Raw genomic sequence first — 20,815 nt, 5'->3', positions numbered from 1 at the left:
AGTCCAAATGCAGCTCGCAAGGAAGCTGTTCCACCGAAGCGACCCCAGGCGACCCACACAGCACGCGTCGTTATGCTCCGCATTTGGCGCTGAGCCATAAATATTTATGCTCAACAGCTCTTATATTTCGCGGTTGCTTGCCCCCTTCTCTTGCACCTTTTAACCCCCATTACTGACTCCTATTCATCACGACCCCGGACATGGCGGCCATACTCGATTTAAGTCAACCTTTGGCAACTCTTCTGCGGGAGGCAACGAAGCCGTCGCATGATCGCGCAAATAGCAGTGTAGGAGCAAACCGTTTGCTTAGTGGCCAACTACCTAAGGATCAGTACATCCAATTCTTGATGATGTTGTGGCACGTATACGAGTCAGTATACCTCGTTTTCCCTTCTGCCGTTCTGGCTAAATTGGAGCATTATTACAGTACACTCGAACGTCAACTAGAACGTCATTCGACTCACCCCACTCTTGAACCAACATACAATCCGGCTCTATTAGGACGTGCCACACCTTTGGAGTCAGATATTTCGCACTTGCTGCAAGTTCCGGTCTCGAAATGGCAATCACATCCCCTACATACATCGCTCATGTCAAATATGCCGGACCAACTCCGATCATACGTGGACCGTATTCAATATTTGTCTGATTCTAGCGATCCCTCCCCCCTACTGGCGCACTCATACGCTCGTTATCTGGGTGATTTGAGCGGAGGCCAGATTATGCGAAGAACCATTGCCAAGGCATACGATTTGGACGTTACGAGTGGACTTGGTACCGAATTCTATACTTTCAAGCAACTTAGCAGTTCGAAGAAGGCCACCCAAGGTGATATGAAGACAATCAAGGACTGGTTCAGAGAAGGCATGAATAAATGCAAGAGTGAGGAAAGCAAGAGTATGTTTCCCGTTTAATGAATTGAATGACGTAATATATTGATCCATGTGATCATCAGCCGCCGTTGTTAACGAAGCGCTTCTTGCGTACGACCTTAACATTGGACTCTTCGACACTATGGAAGCACGCACTGCTGCTGAGGATGAAAACCCAGCGAGCGAGAAATCAGAGGGCTACACTTCAGAACAGCCCCTGAAGACTCTTGATTCGGGTCTAGAGAAGACATATCCAGTCGCTTCTGTGGTAGCATTCATTGCCGCAGGTATGTCTGAATCCAATGCGTCTCTGGTTCAATACTGATCAAGCTTCTTCCACCAGCTTGTCTGGCACATTTCATCCTAGTTGTTGGAGGCTTTACCGGCGATAAAGGCTACCAAAAATTGGTTGCTATCACGGGCTGGTTGTCGAGCATATTTTAACTTCCCTCAACTTTCAACTTTAATTGGGTTTATCTCGTTCGTTTTATGTGGGAGGAATATTCCTGTGACGAGCTCAAGGGCACATGCGATACCATGCTATCTATCTTTCATCCATCTCGACGTTGTAGCATCATCTAATGTTAAATTAATTAAATTTTTCTGATATTCGCATAAATTGTGCCTTTCGGAAGGACAGGATTGAATATTGAATATTGAGGTTTTATGCTGTGTACTCCTCTAGATACACACTTCGTGAGCTCGGTGAATAACAGTTTGAATAATATTTCGATATTCCAACTAGTAGTCATCTAGCAAATCGAGTCTCAATGCAATTCAATAAGTCGCTTGAAATACAAGGTGAGTTTCAAAATCAGCTCATTGTACAAGGGCATCTATTAACTCGAAGTCTATTATAAACCAGAGCACTTATTGAATCGATTCCCAAAAAATCGTCTCTAGCTGAAAGGCGGGTATGCAACATACAGCAAGTAACCAAAATCAAAATAGCAAATAGTCGAGAAATAATATGCCAGCGCACACTGAGGGTCTAACCAGAGACCAACAGCAACAAAGAGCTTGAGAAAATATGTAAACAGTAAGGAAGAACCATCACCGAGCAGCAAACTCATTACCACTATATCCACCGCTAAAATCATGGGGTTGGGGTTGTCTTTGCATGTGTACGCTCGCAACACTATCCATAGCATGTGGGTTCATAACATAGTTAGATTGAGGATAACCATCGGCAGCGTTCCCTTGTAACGAGTATGTGCTTCCATCGTGGTAACCCTGCGAATAGGGGTTATTCGGATACGATGGCGGTGGTGGGAAGGATCGCTGCGAGTGATCTGTGTTCGTTCGGTGAAGGTCCTGCATACTGAGGTTGTTTGAATCGGACAGGGGGTGATACTTTGAGTTTTCACTATCTCCCTTCTGGCTGTGGAACCCAACTTCCGTCTCCTCCAGAGCTCTGTTCCCACCACCATTCTCGCTGCGGTTCCGCTTGAATAAACCTCCCAACTTACTATTGCCTTGCTTTTTACTCTTCCTGCAACAACACCTCCAGACACAATAGCCCGTGATCAGAAGCACAAACACTAAGCACCCGACAAAGATATATGGCCATCGACTCAAAATCATCTCCTGGTATTTTTTCTTTTTTTCCTCATCAGACACCGGTGAGCGTTTCATCTGGTCGACAGGTAGCAGCTGGTACTGCGCAGCACCGCTAGTATCAATTCCCCCAAGCCGGACTTTGACGAAGTCGGCGTGAGCCTGGTCCACGTTGGTGATTGACGCGAGTTGGATGAACGGGTGTTCTTGTGTTTTGGAAGAGCTATCAATCCAATTGCCGAAGTTGAGAAGGGTATACGCATTACGGACTAAAACAGGCGTTGAGCTTAAATTCTTGCATGAAAAATAAGACCTACGGAAACTCATGCCGAGAATCATGTCATAGTGGCCGAGCATGGAGAATGCGGAGGTGATGGGTTGGAACTAAAGAATAACATCAGACATAGGTTAGATGCCCGCAAGGCAAATACTTACAGATCCGATACAAACTTTCTGACCGGTGGAATCAACTTGGTTAAAGTTGTCGTCCACGGTATCGAGGGGATGTACGGGATAAGATTTTCCACCGAAACTGAAAGTGATGTTGAGCGACTGCTGACAAGGTATCATCCAGAACTCTTGATTGGTATCATAGTAAGCGCCTTTGACACGACCATAGATCTGGTCAGAGATGTCACGAGGAACTTGAGAAAATGTAAATCTGGTATATTGTCTTGTGAGCGACAGAATATTCGAAGGTATCTTTACTTACCCACTGTCAATGACGGCGACGAGCTGGCCGTCGGGGCATCCCGGGACGATAGAATCGACTTTGAGAGGTTGACCGTCAGGACCAATGATTCCAGTGTCTTTGTCAGTCAAAATTTGCCAATGTTGATCTGGTCGCCAACCACAGTACATCAGTTTATAGGTCTCGTGCCCTTGAGATCATTTTTAGAACGCACCAGCCTTCAGCAGTCGGTTTACTTTGTCAACATCCATCTGGGGCATAGAGGTGATATTCTCGAAGCCAGGCACGATTTCGGAAATGGTAAGTTGGCCTTGCATGCTCGTTTCGCTAGGGTCACCTTTGCGGGTGAGTAAAAAGGAGATGTAGTTGTCGGTTTCGTTATGGGCCTCAAAAATGTGTGAGAGCGTGGTGTCTCCTCGTGGATCTTTTTTGATTTTCTTGGCGATGGCGCTGCCAGAATTTGGTCCGAGACCGATGAGACCATAGTATCCTTGGGACTCGAGATCGGACGTGAATGAACTTGTGTCTGTGACATGAACTAGAATAGTATATGAGTATTAAAGACGGGACGGAGAAGGAATAACACACGGAACGCCTGGTTATCGACTTTGAAACCGTCGAATGAAAGGGTGGTCACAGCAACGGCACCTAAAAGACAGTTAGCGCACGAATTTGCCACACAAGAACATTGTCAACCTGTTACTTTGCCAACGGCATAACTAAGAGATACACTCTCGTCGAGGTCGGTAATCGAAGGTTGATCCTCGGGGAATGCAGACCAGAGATCGGAGCTGCGAATCAAGTTCAACATATTAGAAATCCATCTCGCACTGAAATATTTCGGTTCATACCTGCCCGTGTCGAGTAAAACAGGTACTGTCACACCTCCAAGAGTAATGTTGCTCACATATTGAGCATTTCCGATGTTCGATATTAATGTGGGTGTTCTGCGGTTCAGCGAAGTGTGTGGTGCACCGTTCGAAAAGCGGACTTTGAAGGGGACAATGATGGCATTGACAGAGAAAACTAAAAGAAGGAGAGATAGGGGGAGGTGGTGCATGAAAAAAAAAGAAAAGAGCGGTGAGGGAAAAGAACGGTGATGGTAGAGATGAAGAGCAACCAAATAACAAACATTCATTTATTTTGGCGACGGCCTGTGTTTCCCTCGACCTACAACTCGTGATGGATTCTCCTCTCATACCATGTCATAACCGGTCTCATAGTATGTATTTACTGCTGGTCGACGCAGTTCCTGTTCCGCAGTTTATTATCCACGACTCAGGCTGTGCCTCATCTCCTTCCCAACGTCGATTCCCACAACTCAGCCGACATCAGTTACTAGGCAGACGGCGTGCAGCCATCATTTCAAATCCTCGTTGACTCAGCAAAGTCTCTCTCAAGTCATTGTCAGGACAGCCGACAGCCTGTCTGGAGCTTGCCGAGTATCAGTACACAATTGACAGTTAAGCGTCTAGTAGTTAATGATAAGTGAACCTTTTGACCTTATGTATCTGTGTAGTTTAGTATTTTGAATGGGAGCATGGCTAGAGACGAAACAAAAAAAGAGGACGAAGTAGAAAACATAATTGTCATACAGTATTATACACCTCTCGGATAAGGAGTGTATACCTCCCAACACCCTTGTCCTTAACTATCCGGCAAAAGATAATGGATAACGACGGCAATACGACGTAAACAATCTTCTGGTGCTCTATATCCCAGCCCAAGTCTTCCCACAAATTCCTGGTGAATCAGTCAATTTATACCATAGCTCTCGCCACTTCAAACATCCTTATTTTAAGAGCCTGGAGCTGGCCTGTCCCTGGCTTGGAACCTCTTTCGTGGCACACATTCGTTTTCTGACACTTGTTTTTTCTAATCGGCGGTCAACTTTCTTGCGCCGCGAGGGAAAGCGAAATCATTGATGAGAAAGACTGGAAGGGTATAAGTATAGATCGCAGCCTAGGTCGAACGTGCACAACCAATGATCAAATCATACGACTGCTACCGAATTATCCTCCACGAACGAATCTGTTACCAGCTTGATAGGAATCTTTAATTCCAAACCGTGTAACGGTGATGTCGCTCCATTGTGTGGTATGATAGATATAGCAATATAATCCTGCATTAAATTCTGATCAGCGCATGAACCAAGAAAATATCAATAAGGTTAGGCGCTTCCGCGCAATGATAGGGCGTGGGCTACGGAAGGTCGGTTGATTCGAATTGAATCCCGGAAAAATAGATGCTGCATGTGGCAGTAGTGAAAAAAAAAAAAAGCAGGGAGGTGCCAGATTCGCCCAGCCTTCAAATCGATAGCTCACCTTAACATCAACATTGCCGGCTTTGAAGCTTCCGGTTCTGAACTCCTTGTCAACTGTTAATACGCCCTCGCAATCGAGATAATTACTGGCAGGCCCATTCACGTCGTCAGTGTCAGCTGAAGGCGGTACAGGTTGTGGTTTCGATTCTCCCATGACCTGATTCCGCCGTATAAATTTGCCTTCCTTCGATCGAATTGTCACTTGCCTGAGCAATGAAACTCGGGGCGTAGGCTGCTTATCATCGGCCTTACTTTCCACCGGAAAACTCGGGATTTGTCCCGGTAAGAATGAAGATGAGACCCTCGATGATTGGGTGGAGAGGCGTGAAACCATAGGGGTCTTAATTTGATACGACGATCTGTCAACCCAAGGCCCTTTTTCGAAAGATGGATTTTCAGCTCCTCCATTTTTAGAAGCGCTGCCTTTGCGCTTCTCTTCTCGATTTGTGCAAAGGAGTGCGCGAAGGGATTCAATGGGTCCGTTCACTTGAAGGTGGAAAGGAATGGAATCGCGAATACTGTATATACGCGAAGCGGGAACGAAGAGCTACAATATATCGTCCAATATTATTAAAGCATCCGGAATTTCTGTAACAGGGGCACATACATGGAAATAAACCGGAGGCAATTCGGAACTGTTGGGGACCTTCACGGCTATCATGGATTGATGCCACTCCTCAGGAGAATCCTTGATGTCAGATAAGAAACAGTGGGAGTACCAGAGGGGTCGATGGGGTCTGGTACGAGGGCAGTATTGGAATGGAATGAAAACACTATGACGAGCGCATCAGTGGTGATACTTTTTACAACTAAAGCATGGGAACCAACGATTTTCTTCTGTTAAAAAGTCCGAGTTTGCGTGACGGGCTTCGCAAAAACGAAAACTCCAATGCATAGCTTGACCGAACCATCATAGCAGGTAGAGTGTCAAAGTCCGCCCTATATGAAGGAGGGAGCCGTCGAGCCTCTCCATCATCGTCGAATGTGCCGGGTAGTTGTATACTAAAATTGATCTTGGTAGGACGATCGAGGCCATTGTTATCAACCTCTGCATTCCAGAGAACCACTGTCTTGTCGAGGAGAGGTATAACATTTGAGCCACCTTCCATAGTTGTCGTCTCCAATTTTCCTGAGATCTGAAATTGAATAATTAGCCATTTCCAATATGAGTTCCGTAATAACGTACATGAAGAACAACCTCGAAAGTATAATCAGCGGTTCGAACATGATTTCACCAGTAATCATGCTATGTCGTCCATATGTAGGGAAGAGAGCACCGTCTTCTTGGCCGGTTAAAATGATAGTTATATGGCCATCCTTCCTGACGAACGTGGATTGTGGCGTTCGGTGTATGTGTTGAGGGCTACGTTGTAGTGTAAGTTCACCAGTAGCAGGCTCAACCGAATAGTCTGGTGCTGGGGATGGCGACGGTGAGTAACGAGGCAGAGCTACCATGGACATCTCGTTAGGTGCCTAGCTGGTAGCCAAAGTGAGGGAATAAGATGACATGAAACCGTTTCTCCAGGGCATAAATATTTATAATTTAGACCTAAGAAAGGTTGTTAGGTGACAGAGCAGTGGGTGAACTGTTGGAACCTGACTGAATAGGTTCTCCAAATGGAGTATATACATCACTTACCCCTTGACCATGAGGGCAATACTGGAGTATGGAGATTAATTGCAATCAACACGGATGTGACTCAGCCGGGCATCGTCATCTGGTACCAGCTGGTACCCACAAACGTTTCCCCAAACTGGGAATTAGGAAGGATTCATTCAAAAACCAAAATCAAGTCAAAAGTACTGGCTGTCCAATATCCGTATATACTTACATGAAATACAACAGGGTATTTACATCTCGAAAGAACGTAAAACTTGAATTAATAATAACCGTCTCCTCGAAAATCGATAACGAGTCACACCAGTGGACTTCGAATACAAAGACAGTGTTAAATATCAGGACGTGCCAGAAATATTCCAGATTCATCTCCGTGAAGATTGGGAGACAGATCTCTGCAGTCTGTCCAGGGTATTTTCCAAGCACCTCGCTCTCTCCGCATTCTGAATTATCTCCCAGTCCCCATCCCTGCTCACATAACTCCGCGGTCTCTCCGGCATGCTCGACACGCTATGCACCGATGGTGGTCTTTGCACGTTCACACCCAAAGGCCCCGAAAGCAAAAATGTGCTCCCGCGCGTATTTCCATAAATAGGTGGAGGTTCTTGGGCAATTAGATGATCTTCGACATCTCCCGTTCCTCTACCACTCTGTGCCAATGCAGCAGCATATGTAGGTAAAGGAGGTCTGTTCCATGGAGATAGTGCAATGATACCGGAAGATGTGGAAGGTCTATGGTGACTTGGCAGCATCTCCCCGGGATGAATGTGTGAATATCTTTCGGCGCGAACTCGAAAAAGTCGTCTTTCGAGGAGGAACAGCTGCGCAAGTACAGCGAGCCCGACGACGACATGCATCAATACGGCTGATGACAGCATTTGATCGCCATTGGGTTTCTGAATCTTCTGCACTATTTGTGCAGCGAATACCCAAGCGACGATAGAACCAAGGAATAATATCACTTGTAAAATGAATATCAAGAGAGTGGAAAGCGTGATGCCGTAGAATTTGCAAGACAATCTGCTTTTGTGTTTGCACTTGAACAGTCTGAGCAGATGGTGCCCTTTTCGTTTCAAAGTGGATGCAGAGTCAATGGAAGATGCATTGCCGGAATCGGTTGATATAACGTTGAGATGTGCCTCAGGAGGCGATATATGAACATTTGTCGATGCTGGCACACCGTTGGCAGCCGGTCCTTGCTCAACATCTCTATCAGCCGGATGACGTGGTGGAAGAACAATATCAGGGCTCGAGGACCTGTACGGCCTGCGGTCGTCCTCGCCTTCCACAAATCCAATCTCACCCCTTTTCCTAGGTAAAGGTCCTGCTTGGGGCCTCTCTAGTTGCTCCGTCCGTGACTGAGGTCGAGAGGGCGTATTCGGCGCCCCTGAAGCCGCCGTCGCCATATAGAATCAAACGAAATGCTTCAGATGTAGATGAAGGGGCCGGGGGAAAAAACGCGAAAATGCACCAGTGCAATCAAAAAAATCGAGCACAGCCCGATTCTGGAAGAAATGGAAGAAAAGTAAGTCGGCGGGTGGGGAGGTTGGAAGCGGGAGGTAATATGGATCTCGAGATAAAGGGATGAATTTAAAATAATCAATAAAAATTAAATATTAAAGGAGTATTTATTATCAATTGCTACTGTAAACTCAATTGTACGTGTTCACCGTACCCTAATACTTGGGATCCTTTCACTCGAGAAGCAGCATCTCTAAGATATGTTCTCTGGTTTCCTCCATGTTTACAATGCAGCGTAGCAGGTAAAGTAATCACGGTCTATCTGCAGACCCAAATGTAATAGTAAGTGGTTATATAATTATTTTCGAATTATTTTTTATAGTAATTATTCCGACATTCTAAATATAAACCTGCCCCGTCGTCGCCTGGAAACATGGTCCACATTTGGTGGGTGAGGTGCCGAGGGCCTCGTATGATACATATCTATATCTACTGGCAGATTATCAAGTCTCTGGTTCTGGTCTTATCTCTTCTCTGGGTATTATGGTGCCAAGATCAACGACGGTATAGAAAGCAAATGTCTTGACCTCTGGTGGCTTAGAATTCTTGGGCACATCTCCGTCACCCTCAGAGGGGGTGGGGTCATCCGACCGATACGTATAAGTGACGAGCATATTGAACTGGGTTAAATGTTTAAGACGTGCCGCTTTGGCCCACCACCAAACGAGTTGCAATCTGGGAGCTCACCTTGATACTGCCTCGAGCCTCCTTCCCAATTATAACTTCGCCACCGATTAATGTGACATTTGCTCGTTTCTCCAACACACCAACAGTTTTAGTTTTGCCACGTCCATCTTTATCTCGACCTCGCATCCCAGTTCCAAAATCCTCATCGTCAACCATCATATCCTCATCGTCTTCATACTCCCAGGCTTCCGCAAAAGCAGCGATAGGAAAATGGGAAGTCGGTAAGGATATAGCGAATGGCGGCCTCCGTGCCTTTTCAGGCGAGGCTCCGGCATTAGTTGTAGGCGCCGTTACATGCACCCTTTGCACAGAGAGTCGGACTTGGATAGGGTCATAGAGCGGATTCGTCAATGCCAGGTGGAAAGGATAGGTTTTACCTGCAACCAAGCCTTGCAGTGTCGTCCCATCATCGACTAATTGAGGGGAAATCTTCATCAACGTACGTTTCGCGGCGTCTGAAGTCACGGTGGGCTTGTTTAAGTGCGGTAAAGTAACTGAAATGGCAGGAAGGTAATTCGCAGCGACTAGCTTGATCTTGTAGCGTACGGATTGTGCCTTCTGCTCCGGCTTTATAAGGATATGTGTGCATGTGGGACAACGCTTGGAACGTTTAGAATGAAGGGGTATACGTAGTGGTTTGAGATCCCTGCCGTTGGCTTAGCGAACCGCTCAATGACAGAAAGTAAAACCAACTTGATTTGTAGTGATCCTGCCCAACTATTTCCCCATCGCTGTTCCAGACGAGCTACCGTCTGAACCTGCCTTAACCTTCGCATGTACTCGACCTCAGCATCACCACCTCCGCTGCCGTGGCCAACAAAAGCTATCTCAACCCGACTTTTATACTCCGGCATCTCATCCTTATTCGCTGTCCGATCTCGATGGGCTCTCCCGGATGCGGTTCGTGAAACAGGATTATATTTGCTGACCCCAGGGATGTCACGGGCAAGGGCAGCAGAAGCAGCGGCTGTTATAGAGGTAGAATGAAGATGATGTGAGTGCGCTGCACTACCAGGATGAGCAGCATGAACGGCGACAGAAGAGGAAAGCGATGATGCACGTAGGAATGGTTCAAAATGTTCCTTCAACCGTTCAAACTCGAGCGATTCAGGTGCAGAGTCTTCATATCTCTGGAGTTGCGCTACAGCTGAGGTGAGCTAACATCAGGAGTAGAACAGCTAACTTTCACACCCGCAAGCCCAGTAGGTTTTTCAAAGGTGATCCCGATCTCAGCTGAGTCCCATCTACAGAAGTTGCAGTAGAGAAAAAAAGGGGGTTCGCCGGAGGTGTTTATGGATGTAGGAAGCCTCGTGTCACTTGTCTCCGGTGGATCCGAGGATACCACAGAGAGTGTGTTCCGACAATTCGGGCATGAAAAGCAATTTCGAGCGCATCTGTAACATTCAACGAGTTTCAGTATAGTGTCGGAATTAGTGAATGCAACACAAACCTATTTTTTTCCGCGCGTACGCTTGCGCTGGGGACTTCAAATAGGCAATTTGGGCAATAATACGTACTGACTTCGACAGAAACACAGCGGTTACATCGTACAGCGTCGCATTCCTCGCAAAAGAAGAGATTGTGGAGAGGATGAAACTGATGGGAAGAAGATGGATAATGCGGTGGTGGTGGAGCGGGGGAAGTTGAGAGACAAGGGCAGTGATAAAGTACACTTGGACCCATAGTACGATACATACAGCGTTTGGTGGACGGCGACTCGATGGCGGGCCTCTGTTTGACAACAGCCTCCGAGCCAAATAACGCGCAGTGTTCTTGTGATACGCTGACCAAGACTTCTCAATGATCAGCCTGAAGGCACGTAGGCGCTAGTAGCGTCGCTGTTTGTCTATTCCAAGCGATCAAGCAGCATCTGATTCTCTCAAAAGGTTAATACTGTTGAACCAGCATCCCATTGTCCAGCTGCCTGACATGCTTCGACTGGCCATATCGTCATCTCTCTTCTGGTGTCAGGTTTACTAGTTTTTCGTTGATCTTTGATTATCAGCTATTCTCTGATTCAAAAAAGGCGACCTTAACGCTAATCTACATAATTCGCTCACTGAAAACCCGCAACGATACACTTCAGCCACTCAGCATGAACTTGCCTGGTTTTATTATCCGGCCTATCTCGACTCCCGCTCAACCTCAAGATCAAATGACACAGTGATTCTCGTATTACTTCACGGCTATCATTCCTTGATTGGCTGTGGGTCGAATTTGTACCCCTGTCTTCTTTTGCCAGACTTTAAAGTTAAACGGATTTGATCATCCGCTCCCTCTGGCTTTCAGTGCAATACCTAGGTTATTTTCGTCCAAAGGAGGTACCACAATAATTCAAACATAGTGATGAGGGTATTACCCGTCTTCAAGGCGACGGAAGGTTCTTCTTCGAGGAAGGCGAAGTGTGTCCCGTACAATTTACGCGCTACTTCGTGAGCGATACTCGGATCTACCAGGCGACGGAAGACTACCAAGAGAAGATCGTGTTATTCGTAAAGTCGGTACGTTTTCAACAACAGAGTGGATAGATCGCCTATCCAAGATCTTCAGGTGGATTATACGGATTTTATACCCACTCCGATGTTTGGTAATTGTTCGCTTACCATTCAGATCCGCCACACATGGCATTCGATCTTCCTGTACCCGGTAAAGGGATCACTCGAGATTGAAACTTCGGTGGCTTGACAGCGCATGTCTTCGGCTAGGACCTCGTTACCTGACTTGAATCTGAAGGACTGACTAAAACCACTGATGTTTTCTTCATCCAGACAAGCAAGGAAGTCCTTATGAGTATGTCTTATCTTCATGGCAAGCGGTCATTGTGGCATACAGTAAATGAAGTTTCAAAGGGAAGGGGACAGGGTTTTGTTTGAACTTCGAACTTTCACGATCTTCTGTGGGTCGGCCCTTGTAAATCTATGTCGAGAGAAATCTATCGCTTCCTGGCTCCCCGTAGGGCCATGTTATACCCAGAAAAGTGCTCTAAAGGAACGCCTAAGCATCAAAAGTCGCAAAAGATGTTCCCCAGGACCCTGAGAATCGATCAATTGATTAATGAGATGTTTGCTCGAGGCAAACATCGCGTCGCGTGCGCGTCCTTCCCCACTACCACCAGCCACCATGTCCGAACAGCGCGCCCCTGTGAGTCACAATCGCGCCATCAACATACTGACTATGAAATGAATAATTTGTAGGTACTCACAGCCTCTATGCACGACCTCCGCTACTTTTCGGCTTTATTACGAGGCATCAACTTCACCAATGTAATCAGGCAATCCCGACTCGCATAGCCCAGCTCTCACTTCATACAAGCGCGCCACAGTAACTGTTACGCGTCAAGGATTGACGGTCAAAGTTGAAGAAGCACGAACAGTGACAGGTAACCGTTCGACATGCAGTTTGAAGTTGGAGTTTTTAACGATAGCCAGGCACAGCTTTTGTCTTCTCTGATGTTTTTGACGAATATGTATATCACTCTGAAAATTCGGACGCGGAGGGTCAAGCGCAGTCTTCACAAACCGAGCTGGACAATATCGCTTTTGAAGTTTCGTTAAACACTTTGATCGACTGTCTCAATATCTTTGGTACTGCTGGTCTAGCCACATCCACCGGTGGAAGTAGTAACTGGCGATGGAAAAGGCCAGGTGAAGGATCGGACCACGAAAGTGGTGATGATCACGATGCTCGGGCGCGAGCCAACCGGATTGAACCGTTTGTCGGTGCCTCTGAAAAGCATACGGGTATGCGCATGACTTACGCCGGAAGTGGATATCCCTTGACTCTTCTAATGTATGTGCACTCGCTTCCTATATATATCGTCACTAGATCATTTTTGCTTAAGCGCTGAAGACGCCAATGGGCCAACGACCACTTGTGAAATTGCTACGTATGAGCCAGAACCTTCTTTGGATTTTGATTTTGACAACAGTCGAATGTAGGCTTATCTTTCTCTATATCTTCTGATATTTACTTTGTCTCACAGGGTCCTGAAAATTATTCTCAAGGTATATCCGCCTGTCTTTTCCGCCTCATGTGCTTACTTTATCAGTCATCTTGGTTTAGAGACGCGCTGTCTGAATTGGATCCTTCTTACGACAAGCTCACTTTCATAAGTAATCCACCTGACGCGGTGGATGAAGCAACGACTGGAAGGCAGCGGAGACGTAACGGAACAAAACCAATATTACGAATAAAAGCGGGTGGGAATTTTGGCAGCACTGAAGTATGTTGTTTAGTTAAGTATGACGAGGCCTACAAACACTTCCGTCGCAGATGGATTATCCCAATGACAGAGATGTTCTCGAAACGTTTGAATGCACCCGCAGCATTAGCTTTAGGTGCATACCATCATTCTGCTTATTGTCTGTGTTACGCAAGCTGACTTAGCCTTCTTTAAGCTATCGATTCTCGCATATAGCGAAAGCACTGCGTGCCCTCCAGAGTTCAACGAAGACGTCTCTACGGATCGATGACGAGGGTCTGCTCAGTTTACAATTTATGATGCCATCTTCTAAAACGAGGACTTCCGAGGGAGAAGGACCGCAAGCTTTCATTGATTTTCAGGTATGTATATAAACAAATTATCTAATTAGATATAATTCATACAAGTGGTATTTAGTGCCTAGCGCTTGATGATGATGTGATCTAATATACAACAATACAAATTCGCATCTACAACAAGGACGAATTATTCGTTCCTTGATATATTTTGGTTTTTTTAAGCTCTTAGCTTATTTTTGACTAGTTCGAGGTCTAATGGTAGTCAACGAATAGCTGTATGACCACAAACTCACTCAACACGATCGACAACCAGTCAGACAAGAATCTCGGAACTTGCACTACGCTTTTAGGGGGGAGCCCCTCAGATTAACAACGATTTTTCTTCGAATTGAGGTCCCCGTCACCTGGGAAATGATTTTATGATTGTCTTGCCAGGAGTTTCGCTTGAAACTTACATCATCGATAGTTGGCCTAACAGTGAATTCTGTTGACAACGGAGTCGTTTTGCGAGCTCCTTGGACAGAAATGTAGGACGAGGAGATAACGCGGCTTTTATGCGAAGCTGGTCTCCGCCAAATGGGGTTTGCTGATGTGCTAGGTGGTGTTGGGATGAAATTCAACGGAGGACTCATCGGCATATTATCATCCAATAGCTGGAGGGTCGAAAGTTCTTGTTGATCGCGTGCGACAAGTGCAATCGCTTGCTCGATGGGAACGTTAGTCGCTCCATCTTGGAGCTGTCGCCGTGAGTCCGAAGAATCCATTAGAATGAGAGAACAACTAACAAGTGAGCAAGAAGCACTAACCAAGATTTTTCCTAGGATTCCCGGACTGTGTGCCTCGACATCAATTGTAGCAATGTCCGATTCCTGTTAGATCGTGAGTCAGTCATAAAAAGTGGCTTCTAAACTCGACATACGATCTGTAGAAGCACATCTCCAGGAACAAATGACTCCCCTTCTCTTTTTTTCCATCGGGTGATGGTGCCCTCGTTCATAAGAGGTGACATAGCGGGCATCAAAATTGCTTGACGCCGGAGGGAACCATGAAAGCCTATGGGGATAACCATGAACACGTCAAACCAATCTTTGAAAGGCACACAATGGGTTTAACCCACCTCTACCACCACAACGATCGTACGCCTGCGCTGAAGCTGATTTTGAAGAGATTGCGGCGGCTCTCGCCACAGTGGTTAAGGAGCGCGACATGGACGAGATCGAGAAGATGCACAGAAGTCAAGGAAGGCACGAGATTCAACGTTAGGTTGACAACTCGGTAGTGGTCGCACAAGGAAGGAAAGAGTTGGCGAAAGGTTGATTTGAAGGGTGGCTGGTTTTTCGGCACCCCTTAAAAGTAGATGGTTTACGGCGTTTTAGTTCTAATAAAAGGTGGACCTGCCACTATTACCAAACCTTGGGCTGGTTATTAATATGTCAGTTAAATCAAACAAAGATACGCAACAGCTAACCGTGGCGGAACTCGGATCTTTGCAAGGATGCAAGGATGTTATTTCATGGCGCTGACTAGCTAATATTAGGATCTGGAAGGATACCACGGAGACGAAACGGAGAGTTGCCACATGTGCTGTGAGACGATGATCCTTGACGGTGTAGTACATACATAATATGGTGATCTGGTGTCTGGGAAAACTTTACCAATACTTACCTGTACTTGTTGCATAGTCGAGTTGGGACACCGTCATGAAGTTTACGTCGATGTTGTTTTACGTATTTTGGAAACTGATAGTGGCGTGGGACCAGAAAACCCGGTTATCCAAGATTTCACCAAACTTGATATTCAACATCTCGTTACAACTGAAGTTCAGTTGTCCAACGCCGTGGATGTCGGGTATTGGTATATAATCGATATATGTAATCTATCTGAGATGGTGCTACGGTTAATTATTACCCAGACTTGAATATACAAGGCGAATTCCCAGATGGACAATCAAGTTGTATGCATCACGCATCATGCATCGGGCATCATATGTAGCTAGTGCACAGCAAAATACGTAGTGGTACGCCGCGGACTGTATTCTGTGATAAATTTGGTGTCAAACGTCATAAACCATGGAAAATGCATGTGGATTTTAAAGTCGAATGATGAAGATGTTGTATGATGATAGCCAGTTCGAGAGCAACTCTCCGGCAACCAATTTCGCCTCTGAACTCCGTAAGTGGCTATTTCTCGAGTAACCACTGCTTCCTTGATTATGATTGATCTTACACGCGTGACCAAGCTCTAAATAAGCAAACCGCTTAAAGTCTCGCTTGCTCTCTATCGGCTTTCTTAATCGCTTCCTCCAAGGGTATCACTAGAGCCATCTGGGTGGCGGTAGCCAGGCATATTTGCTTGTCTCTCCATCCTTCAATAAGCTTGTCCTCGCCTATATTAGTTGGTGCAGACCAAACTTCCACATATGCTTCATGTCGGCCTTGAGGGTGGCCCATGAATTTTCCGTTGGAATAAATTCCGACGGTGCGAGACGCATGGAATTCGGAGGGAGGTGGAATAGGTGCCTTGAACTCAATTGATAGAGTCACGGTTGGAAACCAACTGCAAATTTTACCGACAAGTCAGCAGCCATTTGTAATTGTGTGATCAGTGAGATAGACGGACCTGAGACCCATGCCCTTCTTTTCATTTGGCGGCAACATGGTAGGTAAATTTGAAAACATGTCTGCCCAGAAAGGGATAGAAGAGTAAGTAATTCTTTCCTCTTTGTCCGAAAAACCGAACCAGGTGCCCCATTCGAGACCTTCGCCTCCGATAGTCGAGCTATTTGACCTATTGGGGGAATTGGGTGCATTTCGAGCAGCATATTCCTTGTCTGACACAGCTTCAACGTGGTTTCTGAATTGATATCGGTTAGTTGGTATGGCTTTTGTAACAGCTTCTGAGGGGTGAAAATGGAGGGGTATACGGCGCGCATACGGTGAAGGTGGTTGTAAGGTCAGATTGCTAGTATTACCGGCCGCAGGCGCGTTGCGCGAGAAGATCATGTGTGTAGTGACCTTCAACGTATTCTGGACACTATCGTTTAGCCACCTCCTCTTCATGGAAGTTCATGGAGTGCATGTACCTTTTGTATAAGTTCCGCTATGATATTTGTGAAGATTTTTCCTGACTTGAGGACGCGAATGTGAATCTCAAAAGGCTCCGGGGCCGATTGCCGCAAGAAATGTGCAGTGACATGGATTGGATCTTTGTGCGGTGTTTCCGACTGGAAATTTATGACAGCCTCCACCATAAGACCAAGGACGTAGCCTAGAACACAGAGAGTCAGTGACAGATCGAAAGCTGCAGTTATCCTAGGATATATCACCGCCATGGGGTACGCTATTTTCCACTTCAGTACGAATGCCGAAGAGCAACTATTTTGGGTGACGCACCGTACAACCAGCCATTCGGAATCGACAGTTCCATGGTATATCGCGCTCTTTTTTTCTGCACGGGAGACACAGTGCACATTGAGGGCCTTGCTGTAAGGTGCCATGGAGGACCCAGGGGTAAGCGCCTGATTAAATGGCAACGCTCGGGAGAGAAAGCGGCCGAAGATCCGGCGAATATCTGTCGGCAGCCGGATTACGACAGACTCAACAGCTTGTCGTCTACCTTTTTCTCAAGCCATTCATTCAACTCTCTCTCCCTCTCTTTCCTTTTTTTCTTCTGTATTCTATGCCTCTCGACTGAACAAACGTGCAATGACCATCCGAGGACTTCCGCTCCTGAACTTTGGATTTGACACGCAATCTCGGACGCCACTTGATTCTGGAATATCAGACTCTGGCTCGCCTAGCTATGACGATGAAACGACTGTAAAACGATGGTATCACTACATACCAGTCTGCGGTGCGCCTCTCTACCACAAAAAGCCTCCAGTTGTCGTTGCTCATTCTTGTTCCATCCGATTCAGTGGTGGTTTTGTTGATTCTAGCGCCTCACCCCTCTTTGCTCTTCATGCTTGTTGACTTCCATTTATTAACCATGGATCAATACCTCGTCTTTGGAATACACCTCTTTGTGACCTACGCCCTTACCTTTCTCGCCTTTTCGTCTCTCATCGTCTGTATTGCTCGTGATCCCGGTCCAATCATAATCCCTCAGCCGGTAGGCAGCACCGATGCCGATGATAGTTTGAATTTTACGGAGGCTTTGATGACCTCGTCCGAAGACTATGATCAACACAGCGGATGGTGCCGCAAATGTTGGGTACGCTTCTCATATCCTTGCCACCCGAACCACCTGTTTACGCGCGTTGTAGTCACCAAGACCCGAGAGAGCGCACCACTGTCAAATGTGTGGTCGTTGTGTTCTTAAAATGGGTGAGTTTGTCGACCGCTTTGTATCGAGTCTATCCTCACGGATGTGGTATAGATCATCATTGTCCATGGTTGGCCAATAAATGCATCGTAAGCTGGAATTCGCCTGCATTAATAAGGCTAATCATAATTTACATAGGGTCATCGTACATATCCTGCATTCATACATTTCCTGACTTGTATCACCCTCCTTGCGCTATATATTGCCGTCGTTTCAATATTCGCTCTAAAATATGCATTTACTAATCCTCTCGGTGTTGTGAGTTATTCTCATAAATCTTGCATGAAAAGGACCAGTCACTTATTACACCATCTAGAATGAAGTTACGCCTATGCATGAATTGGGCCTCGCGTTTGCGGGCATAGTGATTTCTCTTGTAATCGGTCCTTTTCTGTTGTATCACTTCTATCTCATCTCGTATGTTTCCTTTCTTCTTAAAAGTAGAGTATCGAGCTAAAATGTGTCGTAGGACCAATCAAACGACTTTGGAGAATGTCACACCCTTTATGATATTGCGCGACCTTCCCCCTCTTCCCCATGGAAATCATTTTCTGTCTGATCCACCCCTCGAAGCTGAACTATCTTCTGCCCAGCGCAGACTTGTAAAGGATGCCCACGGTTATATCCGACTGTATGACCTCGGCTGGAGGAAGAATTGGTTCCAAAATTTTGGTTGGGTTCATAAAAAGACTTTGCTTTTTAGGTTATTTTTTGGAGGATCCTCGTAAGTGAGTTCTACCCTTTCTTCGACCGTTCCTTATGGATATGATTGTAGAATGGGCGACGGGAAACATTTTCCCCGTAATCCAAAATCGGACGAGCTTCTTGCGAGACTGGCTAAGGAACTTGTAAACTCGGAAGACCCGCACTCTTAATTTATAATTTATTCGACATTCCATTCCATTTCTTTTTGACTCTGGCAACTACTATATATTTGGACTATTCGGTTATTTAATTTGATGCTTATTCTCTCTCTTGTTAGGACCCACTTTCGCTTACCACTCTACTGTACATCCGATTATTTATCAGCTTGTACGCTCATCCGTCTCGTTAATATCAGACAGTCAATTCAATGACGGTCATCAGTCTCTTGTTCATGTACATATGTACAACGCTAGGGATGAACCAACTTCCTCTTCAAAAAGTCCTTGATTTCGTCGAAAAGGTCATTAAACTCAACCTCTGCCTCTGGGTGCAGATCAAACGTATGCCCTTTGCCTTCTACCGTTTTCAAAGTAACCTTTACTCCGGCAGCTTCTGCTATGCTCTTCAAGTTTTGCGACTCTGCCAGGTAAACGAGGTAGTCGTCCGTTCCGTGAACAAGAAGCATTTCCGGCCAGTCGGGAGTGACATTAAGTTGAGGAAACAAAACTCGATGACCAGAGGGAATTAAGGGAGCTCCCCAATCTTCTGATCGAAGCGCTGTGGTGCTGTCTCTATAGTCTTCCAAGACTTCTCGTCGTTTATTTCGCAATACTTCGCTGAGACTGGGAGAATGATCTCCCGTGTAATAATCCAGATAGTTCCCAAGCTGAAGATATAATCGTCCGAGGCGCATTCGTGGATTTGCAGGAAGTCCGGGAGTCGGGTGGTCGTTAGGGTGATATTCGAGTTCTGAGCCTGTAAGCGTCGGTAAAGAAAATGGATAGAGGAATTCTTTGAAATCGTTTGGGTCTAGTATCTCTCTACCGGAGACGAATACTTCATGCTTTTGTTCCAAATAGTAAGGGGTCTGCAGTCAAAAGAACCGAGCTTCAATATTATTCCGCATATATAGAGATTTTCTTTCACCCACCAAGAAATCTCCACCCATCCCGTATAACGATAGCAAGGCCTTCGGTTTTGGTTGGACTATCCCAGCAGCAAGGTAAGCACAAAGTCCACCGGCACTAGGACCCGCCACAGCGATAGCGTTGATGTCAATTTTGCAAACGATCTCATCGCCTGTATTTTCCACCTTTGTCTTGAACGTAGCGTTGTCGCCGCTGATGAAGGTAAAAAGATCTCGGATGTCGGATACCACGTTGTGTCCTGTTCCAGGGGGCATAAGTTGATAATCGACGGATATGAATGTGATCCCTGATTCGGTGGTCCTTCCTATGACTTGTGTGAATGAATGAACTCCAGAACAAATGCTCGCATCTCACTATGAAGCCAGTGAGCGAACCAACTCTTGCGGGTACCGACAGTCAACCCTCCACCATGAAAAAAGACGAGTGCTGGGACATAATGAGGCGTGATATTACCGGTGACTGCTCTGATAATAGGCGGGAAGACATCCAAGGAAGTCGTGTGGTCTCCGATGCTCTTGTATGTCAAAGTAGTATGAGGAGGCAGATTCTGCGGCATCGAGGAACAAGCACAAGGATCAGAGTTCTGCTCGATGTAAATTGCTCACAAACTCAGATAAATCACACACAAATAAGCTCTACATCTTACTATTGGCAATCAGATGTAGTCGACAACACTGCGTAGCCAAAAATATCTAACTACACAGTACTGCCGGAGAATGACCTGGGGTAATTGATTTTGTAAACCAAACCTGGTTTCAGGCAATGCCTAGATCGTTTCGATCTTCCAATCGTCTGTTCGAGGTCTGCTCTTCTTCCCATGATACTACTGATCTTGGGCTTTCAAATATTCGAAAAATTTCGCAATAGGTCGGTAATCAATACTCTGCTTCGAGGGACGATTCGATGCCAACTGGCAATGTGACTGTGATG

General features: G+C 46.0%; 10 protein-coding genes across 10 annotated transcripts; 3 read left to right on the top strand and 7 right to left on the bottom strand.

The window, feature by feature from the left end:
* Positions 1 to 200: 200 nt before the first annotated feature.
* Positions 201 to 1,316, top strand: AGABI2DRAFT_73107 (hypothetical protein; the record flags this gene model as incomplete). Its single annotated transcript, XM_006462534.1, has 4 exons — positions 201 to 370; positions 428 to 897; positions 956 to 1,108; positions 1,216 to 1,316. 4 exons carry the CDS (start codon positions 201 to 203, stop codon positions 1,314 to 1,316), a joined length of 894 nt encoding a protein of 297 aa, XP_006462597.1.
* A 583-nt stretch (positions 1,317 to 1,899) lies between these two features.
* Positions 1,900 to 4,212, bottom strand: AGABI2DRAFT_224022 (hypothetical protein). Its single transcript, XM_006462533.1, has 8 exons — positions 3,972 to 4,212; positions 3,817 to 3,911; positions 3,709 to 3,768; positions 3,335 to 3,658; positions 3,142 to 3,268; positions 2,865 to 3,090; positions 2,747 to 2,813; positions 1,900 to 2,698 (listed from the first exon to the last, which is right to left on the bottom strand). The coding sequence occupies exons 1-8, from the start codon at positions 4,178 to 4,180 to the stop codon at positions 1,926 to 1,928; spliced, it is 1,881 nt and encodes a 626-aa protein (XP_006462596.1). The 5' UTR covers positions 4,181 to 4,212; the 3' UTR covers positions 1,900 to 1,925.
* Positions 4,213 to 5,113: 901 nt separating this feature from the next.
* On the bottom strand, positions 5,114 to 6,904 carry AGABI2DRAFT_152034 (hypothetical protein; the record flags this gene model as incomplete). Its single annotated transcript, XM_006462532.1, has 5 exons — positions 5,114 to 5,242; positions 5,445 to 5,990; positions 6,051 to 6,216; positions 6,272 to 6,579; positions 6,626 to 6,904. The coding sequence occupies 5 exons, from the start codon at positions 6,902 to 6,904 to the stop codon at positions 5,114 to 5,116; spliced, it is 1,428 nt and encodes a 475-aa protein (XP_006462595.1).
* Positions 6,905 to 7,426: 522 nt separating this feature from the next.
* On the bottom strand, positions 7,427 to 8,467 carry AGABI2DRAFT_119447 (hypothetical protein; the record flags this gene model as incomplete). The annotated part of the gene is made up of 1 exon (XM_006462531.1): positions 7,427 to 8,467. One exon carries the CDS (start codon positions 8,465 to 8,467, stop codon positions 7,427 to 7,429), a length of 1,041 nt encoding a protein of 346 aa, XP_006462594.1.
* Positions 8,468 to 8,820: 353 nt separating this feature from the next.
* On the bottom strand, positions 8,821 to 10,952 carry AGABI2DRAFT_186481 (hypothetical protein; the record flags this gene model as incomplete). Its single annotated transcript, XM_006462530.1, has 5 exons — positions 8,821 to 9,202; positions 9,270 to 9,915; positions 9,963 to 10,410; positions 10,461 to 10,663; positions 10,720 to 10,952. The coding sequence occupies 5 exons, from the start codon at positions 10,950 to 10,952 to the stop codon at positions 9,026 to 9,028; spliced, it is 1,707 nt and encodes a 568-aa protein (XP_006462593.1). The 3' UTR covers positions 8,821 to 9,025.
* A 1,424-nt stretch (positions 10,953 to 12,376) lies between these two features.
* Positions 12,377 to 13,973, top strand: AGABI2DRAFT_186480 (hypothetical protein). The gene is made up of 10 exons (XM_006462529.1): positions 12,377 to 12,410; positions 12,464 to 12,532; positions 12,582 to 12,648; positions 12,698 to 13,058; positions 13,111 to 13,203; positions 13,252 to 13,273; positions 13,318 to 13,491; positions 13,542 to 13,606; positions 13,667 to 13,832; positions 13,888 to 13,973. The coding sequence occupies exons 1-10, from the start codon at positions 12,390 to 12,392 to the stop codon at positions 13,915 to 13,917; spliced, it is 1,068 nt and encodes a 355-aa protein (XP_006462592.1). The 5' UTR covers positions 12,377 to 12,389; the 3' UTR covers positions 13,918 to 13,973.
* A 134-nt stretch (positions 13,974 to 14,107) lies between these two features.
* AGABI2DRAFT_119444 (hypothetical protein) lies at positions 14,108 to 14,977 on the bottom strand (the record flags this gene model as incomplete). Its single annotated transcript, XM_006462528.1, has 5 exons — positions 14,108 to 14,173; positions 14,225 to 14,506; positions 14,576 to 14,638; positions 14,689 to 14,822; positions 14,887 to 14,977. 5 exons carry the CDS (start codon positions 14,975 to 14,977, stop codon positions 14,108 to 14,110), a joined length of 636 nt encoding a protein of 211 aa, XP_006462591.1.
* A 1,050-nt stretch (positions 14,978 to 16,027) lies between these two features.
* On the bottom strand, positions 16,028 to 17,295 carry AGABI2DRAFT_207020 (hypothetical protein; the record flags this gene model as incomplete). Its single annotated transcript, XM_006462527.1, has 5 exons — positions 17,162 to 17,295; positions 17,095 to 17,108; positions 16,852 to 17,036; positions 16,389 to 16,795; positions 16,028 to 16,325 (listed from the first exon to the last, which is right to left on the bottom strand). Exons 1-5 carry the CDS (start codon positions 17,263 to 17,265, stop codon positions 16,028 to 16,030), a joined length of 1,008 nt encoding a protein of 335 aa, XP_006462590.1. The 5' UTR covers positions 17,266 to 17,295.
* Positions 17,296 to 17,389: 94 nt separating this feature from the next.
* On the top strand, positions 17,390 to 18,967 carry AGABI2DRAFT_186478 (hypothetical protein; the record flags this gene model as incomplete). The annotated part of the gene is made up of 8 exons (XM_006462526.1): positions 17,390 to 17,621; positions 17,686 to 17,981; positions 18,034 to 18,094; positions 18,147 to 18,181; positions 18,231 to 18,350; positions 18,409 to 18,509; positions 18,562 to 18,816; positions 18,868 to 18,967. The coding sequence occupies exons 1-8, from the start codon at positions 17,474 to 17,476 to the stop codon at positions 18,965 to 18,967; spliced, it is 1,116 nt and encodes a 371-aa protein (XP_006462589.1). The 5' UTR covers positions 17,390 to 17,473.
* A 180-nt stretch (positions 18,968 to 19,147) lies between these two features.
* Positions 19,148 to 20,441, bottom strand: AGABI2DRAFT_207012 (hypothetical protein; the record flags this gene model as incomplete). The annotated part of the gene is made up of 3 exons (XM_006462525.1): positions 19,148 to 19,824; positions 19,888 to 20,189; positions 20,240 to 20,441. The coding sequence occupies 3 exons, from the start codon at positions 20,439 to 20,441 to the stop codon at positions 19,207 to 19,209; spliced, it is 1,122 nt and encodes a 373-aa protein (XP_006462588.1). The 3' UTR covers positions 19,148 to 19,206.
* Between the last annotated feature and the right edge of the window lie 374 nt (positions 20,442 to 20,815).

Source organism: Agaricus bisporus (genome assembly GCF_000300575.1).
Source record: "Agaricus bisporus var. bisporus H97 unplaced genomic scaffold AGABI2scaffold_7, whole genome shotgun sequence".
In the NCBI taxonomy this organism is placed as follows: Eukaryota; Fungi; Basidiomycota; class Agaricomycetes; order Agaricales; family Agaricaceae; genus Agaricus; species Agaricus bisporus.
Note: the sequence above shows the minus strand (reverse complement) of the source record. Positions and strands in the feature narration are given on the sequence as shown.